The following is a 6,971-nucleotide window of genomic DNA, read 5'->3' as shown; positions in this document are numbered from 1 at the left end:
CATAATCTTGTTATAGATATGAAGTATCACTTTCGTTTAGTGGTGACTAATCCCTGTCAAATTTGTAGGCAAAACTTAAAATATTTTTGTTTCAAACATAATTTATTCTATGATGCACAAGTGAGACAGTTGTTCTAACTTGTATGTATAGGTTTATTTCTAACATTGAATCAATAAGTCTCGTTGTCGAATTAAATAGATATGATAAGAATTATTGATTCAATAGTAAAAAATAAACTTATGTATGGTACAAAACTATTTACTAATATTCTTTATATTGATTTTCTACTTCCATTGTACTTCATACAAAACTATTTTACTTATGTGTCATAGAATTAAAAGTAATATTCTTATCAATAATAAACTTTGGTACAAAGTTGATTTTTATAAAGTACAATGATATTAAAGTAATTGAAAGTATACAGAAGACAGGTGATAAATGGAAGACAAATAACAAATAAAGTTAAATGATATTTTATTCTTAATATATTAATTTGAGTCTTCTTGCTAAATGGAGGTGGAGATTCTTATTGGAGGATAATTTGCTTCGGAAATTTGTCTTAGTTGATAAATACGGTGCAAAAGGGTGGGTCGAAGGTTAGAGATGGAGGGAGAGGGGTGGCCGTCATATTCCTCCCGTTGGTGGTTAGATTTGATGTCCTTGGAGGAGGTTAGGTGGTTTGATCGGGAGTTAGTTAGGAAGGTGGGGGAATGGCATGGGAACCCTCTTTTGGAAGAAAGCTTGGTTAGCAATTGAGCCTCTATGTGTGCTTTATCCAAGATTATACTCAATTGCTAGTAATCAAGAGTGGAAGGTGGGGGAAATGTGGGGTGGAAGTAGGGGTGGTTGGAGGTGGAATTTTGAGTGGCGTAGGGAGTTGTTTGTGTGGGAAGGTGATTTGTTCCATAATCTTATTGAAAGGTTGGAAGGGGTGATTTTAGGGGATAGTCCGGATTGTTGGGTGTGGAAACCGGAGGAGGGGGGAGGCTTTTCCGTCAAGTCAAGTTACATAATCCTACAAAACTTGTGTCTTAAAGAGGGAGGTGTGTCAACGGAGGAAGAGAGGGTTTTTAGAGACCTTTGAAGGAATAAAGCACCGTCTAAGGTGTTGGCTTTCTCGTGGACTTTGATACTTGATCGTATTCCGACAAAGGTGGATCTTGCAAAGAGAAGGCTCTTGGGAAGTGAAGACTCTAAATGGTGTGTTTTTTGTGGTTTGGAGGATGAAGCGGTTACTCATTTGTTCCTCCATTGTAATGTGAGTGCTCGAGTTTGGAGGGGGGTAATGAATTGGATGCAATTCAATTTGATAACTCCCCCCAATTTGACTATTCACATTTTAAATTGGTCTAGTCCTTTGAACACGAAGAGATTGAGGAAAGGAGCGTGGCTCATTTGGCATGCGGTTATTTGGATTATTTTGAAGATGAGGAATGATAGGATTTTTAATAATTAAGTCTGTGAGGTAGATGATTAGGTGGAACAAGTCAAAGTGATATATTGGCATTGAAGTATGAATAGACCGAAAATAGCGTCTTATCTATTTTATGAGTGGTGTTGGAACCCAAGAGAGTTTGTCTCGCTAATGCTTTGCTTGTTCTTGTATTCTTAGGGGTGGTTTCGGTTTGTGTTAGTTTGCTGGCCAAACTGTGTCTTGAGGGTAATGTAATCTTAGGTGCTTACTGTTTGAGGTGCGGTTTTATTTGTTTTGGTAGGTGCTGTACTGTTGGCTGCGTGGGGGTTCTTGTTCCTCCTTTGTAATTTTGAGTTCATTCCACTTTCCTTGTGGGTAGCACCGTTCATTAATATAATATGCTGTTAAAAAATATATATATTACTTTGTGCGGGAAATTGATAAAAGTATTCGTATTTAAAAAAAAAAAATATTGCATATTTAATAAAGTGATTTAACTAAAATGATCAATGAGTTTCGATTCTTGGTTGAAACAATTTTGGGTCATGTTATACTTATAGCATGTTTGAACTTTGAATTACCGAAGAATTGGAGGGTTAAAGCAAAACAAATTTGCTAACTTAAAATTAAACAAATGACACAGAGGGAGAAATAAATAAATTATTGTACATTAGTAACATTAAAAGTGTCCAAATATCAAATCACAAAATAAGAATCATAAAATACATAAACACTCAAAGAGTAGTAAGTTAGATCAACATAACATCTGCCATGTACAAGGAAAATAACACATTACACAACTATAAACCAGCTAATGTTAAACGAAATTGATGGCTAAATTCTTTTATTTTACTAATCAAATCTATATGTTTAATGCTATCATCATTCTTCCTCGTCTGCATTGGCTGAAACAAAGACCAAATCTCATTTTCCAAACCCTTTGTTGTATATTTAATAATATGCTTATTAACCACACCTTCATTTTCAATTGACAAAATGTAATTCTTCAAATAAACCTTATAGATTGGTATAATACCTTCCACCAAATGCTTGCATATGTTTTCCCTCAACATGTCATCACATATTATCCAATTACATTGTTTCTTGTACATTTCATCAAAAGCGAGACTAAAAGCATTCATTCTCTTAACCAAATCTTGACAAGTCATAGAAGATGAAACTACAAGAATATTTTGAAGATTTCCCCAACTATTCCTCAAATAAAGGGCTGCATAGTACTCTTTATATTGTTCATGTGCTCTTAACCAAGAATCTCCCATCATATTCCCAACTAAAGTACCCTTTAAATTGTAGAAATGACAATGGTTATTCATCATAAAAAAATATGACAAATTGATATCTGCATAGGCTTTTGACCAATCATCCAAATTAACTGCAACTTCCTTAATTATGTTATATATTTGTGTAACAACAATACCCTCTTCAAATAGTTCATTTCTCCAACTAAGATATATTTCCAAAACCTTATTCAATTGTGGCTTATACTCATCACTAAGAAGCCTATTACAATAATCAGTGACAAAACTTACCAATTTAGGAACACTTCCATCTGAGGGAGGACATGTTGGTCTTTGCAACTTCACTTGTTCTGAGAGTTGCAAGAATATCTCACTAGCACCATTAACAATTCTTGTGATGAGATCCTTTGTCACAATTCTAATTTTTTCACAAGCTTCCCCTCTAAAAAGTTGATTAAATTTTAGTCTTAAATCATTCAAGACTTTAAACATTGACAACAAATTCAACAGCTTGAAAGGATCATTTTTCCTCTCAGTAACAATCTTTCCAAATTCGATAAATGAAAGTATTCCCGATTCAATAGCAATCTCGGCAAAACAACTCATGGATGCTTCTGAACCAATTTTCTCAAACACAATATTGCATAGCTTGTGCTCCACGTCTAGAAGTTTCTTAACAACCAACTCCAAATGGTTTCCCCATTTGTCTATCAAATTTTCAATTCCATGTGCATCTTCAATCTCAGTTATTGAAAACTTAAGGTAGCTTAAGTCCACAGTCTTCAAACTTCGATGAGCATTCGTTCCACGAATTTCAACATACACAATTTGACACTTTTCTAGCCTGTTATTAGCATTTAATCTCTCGGCGATGACCTGTAACTTCCGTGTTAAAGAACTTGGAAAATTCAAATCTTGCTTCGCGGCGTTGTTTTGTTGATCAACGTGTGATGTTAATGAAACCAAAGAAAGAGGCATAGAAATTTCCGTTAGAAGTTTGTGAAAAGCAATCTCTAGTTTGTCAAAAGCAATACTGAGAATTCCTCCATCGACACGTGCGCCGTTCTCTAGGGCTTGCAATTCTTGCAATATTCTCAAGGATTTGTTTACATTCAGCGGGTAAAACTCATTGGTACTAATTGTTGTTTTGTCTTGTAAAAACTCAAAAGCACTTCTCAACCAACTGGTTGCTAACTTGCAATTATCAGTGAGAAGCTTCAATGATTCTTCAAGCTTCTTTGTGTTGGAGACATATGTGAGTAAATCAGAACACGCGTCTATTGAAAGAGAATGTTCCAATTGAGTAACACATTGAAAAACTTTGAGAACTGCTGAAACAGAACATAGAACACTGTCTATACCATGTTCAACATCTGAAAATGAAAGACTTTGCAATTGCATAGAAATGGATTTAAGTGAAGCTTGCAAGGACAAACACCTTTGGTTAAGAAGCTGTCATCTTGAACTAGACTCATCTAATGCAGAAGAAATAGCTATTGATGTTTCTAAGCTAGAAGTTAATAACTTTCTGGTAGCTTCAATGTTTTCTTTGCTTTCCATGTTAAAGATTCGAAAATTAAATGTTTGTTTTTTAAAATGATTACTAGTTTGGCTTTTGAGATTGTATTGAGATATGATTAGATTTCAACATGATGTTTGGTGTATTGAAAAAGAACATCTTTGTTGGTTTCTTGTTAATCTAACAATCCACTTTCTTTCACCAAACTCAACAAATGTAGTAATAAAAGGAGGTAACTTCACTTGCAAAGAAACATCTTTAGAAACCTCAACCAATAAGCAGTAGAACTTCCTTGAATTTGGGCACCCTATGTTCAACAAATTTCATTAGCTCAATTATTTAATTATTTATTTTATTCAACATTTTGTCCTAGCTTTCTTGTTTGATTTGAAGTCTAAGACATGCAAGTCTTGCTTCAATTACCTCAACGTAAACTTAAATACTATATTGTATTGTGGGGTGCTCTTGAGAGGGAAAGTTGGCAGGAATCTAACAGCATAGAAACATTATAGAATTTGGAAAGTTATTAGTTTAACAGCAAAAATTATGTAATGGAAGTACAGGAAAAAGATGATTATAGATATACTCCTACAATCATTTTTACACATATATTCCCATGACTACTAAACTGCACTTAAAAGATTTACAGTTTATTTATCTACAATCATTTTTCAGTTTAACTTGTTTAATATATTTAGTCATACCAAACAAGTGAAAAACTATAATACATTTGTAACCTCATTTCCCCTTAAATTTCCAGGAAAAGAGAAACAGCACAACAAAAACACAATGTTGCACTCTTTAGAATTGATTTATGTTTTTTCTCAAAAAGTTGAAGGTTAAAAATGATCAACTTTGAATGTGAAAAGAAACAGCATAGAAATTGCTATAATCCTACTAATCATTCACACAATAACTAGCATTATTATCTAAAGACATAGGAACATAAGGCCAGCCATAACAAATAGTCATTGTCATCTGATTGAGATTATGATATCAATATATGGTGTCCAATTGCATGTCTACATAAAATAAAATATAGGCAATAAGGATTTTGTTGAGTAATATCCATGTAAAGAATACAAACAAAAATGGAACTTCAAAGGGTAAATTTGAAACTAATGAGTTGGCTGCCACCAAAAGTCACAAGAATTTGAAGCAATAATAACACCAAGCTTGAAGCTGTAGCTGCCACCCGAAACTACACAAGTTGTTAAGACAAACAAACAGAGATATAGAAGCATGAGAGAAAATGGGAACAATTGCATCTATTGAGCAGTTCCCTTCTGCTTCAAAGTGATTTTATCCCCAAGACTCAGAGCAATTCCCTGGGTTTTACTTCTTATTCTGATATAACCGCTCAATTTACCATCGGATTGCTTCTCAATGCTAACATTCACCAGAGCATCTTCCCCAAAAACACTCTTTGCATACAGATTTGCAGCTAGAAAACCACACTCACCTTCCAATGCAGAGCTGAACAAGAGACAATGAAAACCAAATTAAACAAATTGCATCGGTACCAAATTAAACAAATTGCATGGGTACCAAATTAAACAAATTGCATGGGTACCAAATCAAATCAAGCACAGCAATTATATAAAATGTAGAAATATTAATGAATCCCACAATCAGTTATGGGCACTTCATTGTTTAGGCATGTTTTTTAATTGAAAAACATTTTTCCTTAAAAAGAAAAACAGAATTCTGGTAGTAGATAGTCAGGCACTGACGCAACAATAACAGTCATAAGGTTTACGCAAATTAAAGGAACTCACGGTGGAGTCAGGCACTTCATATTTGTAGACTTGATAATGTGGCCCAGGAACTCCCTCTCATCTTGCAATACCGTATTTACAGCAACCTATGACATAAAATTGATGTTAATAAAAGAATCACGCATACAACATCTAGTTAATGCAGAAACACATTCTGAGTGCATATCCCTGTCACAATCATGCTTCTAGATGATGGCCAATTTGGCACCATACCTGTACTACAACTACATACATTTATCTAACAGAATAACATTATTGATATGAGTAAACTGATTATAGCTAAGGCCCTAAGCAGGAAACTACAAAAATTAAGTGAGCAATGAGTATAGCTCTAAGCTGTGATTCATTCATTTTTGGATGAATTGCATGTCTGTGATTCTGAGAAAGCTACAGATGGCAGTTTCCCAATCCCATCAAGACAGGACCAAATTGAGTCATTGAAACAGTAATTTTGATGTGTAATTATATCGTTGTAACCAATAGTCCTCATTTGTTTTGCGTAATTTTGATGTGTAACCAATATTAATTAGCAACAAAAGCATGCTATTTAAGAGTAGAAATCACAGTCATTAGTCACAGTCATATATATCCATCATGGGACCCTATTTGCTGATTCAGTCTTAAAAACAAACTCCTATTTTTAATCCTATTTGGGCATGGAATTGAATGGTTCAATGTCACCTATTCTCATTGCTAACCTCTTTGTTGGATCTGACCTGATTCCATTTTTTATATATACGGCACACCTCACTTCACATGTTCTCATTCTCATTATTCATGTTATCTTTATCATCACTAGGAATGGTGGGGCGGAAGTAATTGTTGTGTTTTCATAGCCATAATTCTGTTATTTTTTTCATAGTCACATAATTCGTGCATCCTCCTGGAACCGCAAATTGGTTCGTGCGTACCGGTTCCCGGTTCTTTTACGAATTGGTTCGTAAGAATTCGCACCTGAATTCGGTGAAAACAACGAACCAGTGAACCATGCCCAAGAACT

General features: G+C 34.3%; 1 protein-coding gene and 1 long non-coding RNA gene across 2 annotated transcripts; both read right to left on the bottom strand.

Moving 5' to 3' along the window:
• Positions 1–2,063: 2,063 nt before the first annotated feature.
• Positions 2,064–4,393, bottom strand: LOC146925843 (exocyst complex component EXO70A1-like). The gene has a single exon (XM_085708052.1). The coding sequence runs from the start codon at positions 4,073–4,075 to the stop codon at positions 2,216–2,218; it is 1,860 nt and encodes a 619-aa protein (XP_085564178.1). The 5' UTR covers positions 4,076–4,393; the 3' UTR covers positions 2,064–2,215.
• A 758-nt stretch (positions 4,394–5,151) lies between these two features.
• On the bottom strand, positions 5,152–6,155 carry LOC146925842 (uncharacterized). Its single transcript, XR_015033949.1, has 2 exons — positions 5,972–6,155; positions 5,152–5,669 (listed from the first exon to the last, which is right to left on the bottom strand). It is a non-coding gene; the product is annotated as an uncharacterized LOC146925842 (long non-coding RNA).
• Between the last annotated feature and the right edge of the window lie 816 nt (positions 6,156–6,971).

This window comes from Medicago sativa, chromosome 4, assembly GCF_051527215.1.
Source record: "Medicago sativa cultivar Bolivia chromosome 4, Bolivia_mono, whole genome shotgun sequence".
NCBI classification, from domain to species: domain Eukaryota; kingdom Viridiplantae; phylum Streptophyta; class Magnoliopsida; order Fabales; family Fabaceae; genus Medicago; species Medicago sativa.
Note: the sequence above shows the minus strand (reverse complement) of the source record. Positions and strands in the feature narration are given on the sequence as shown.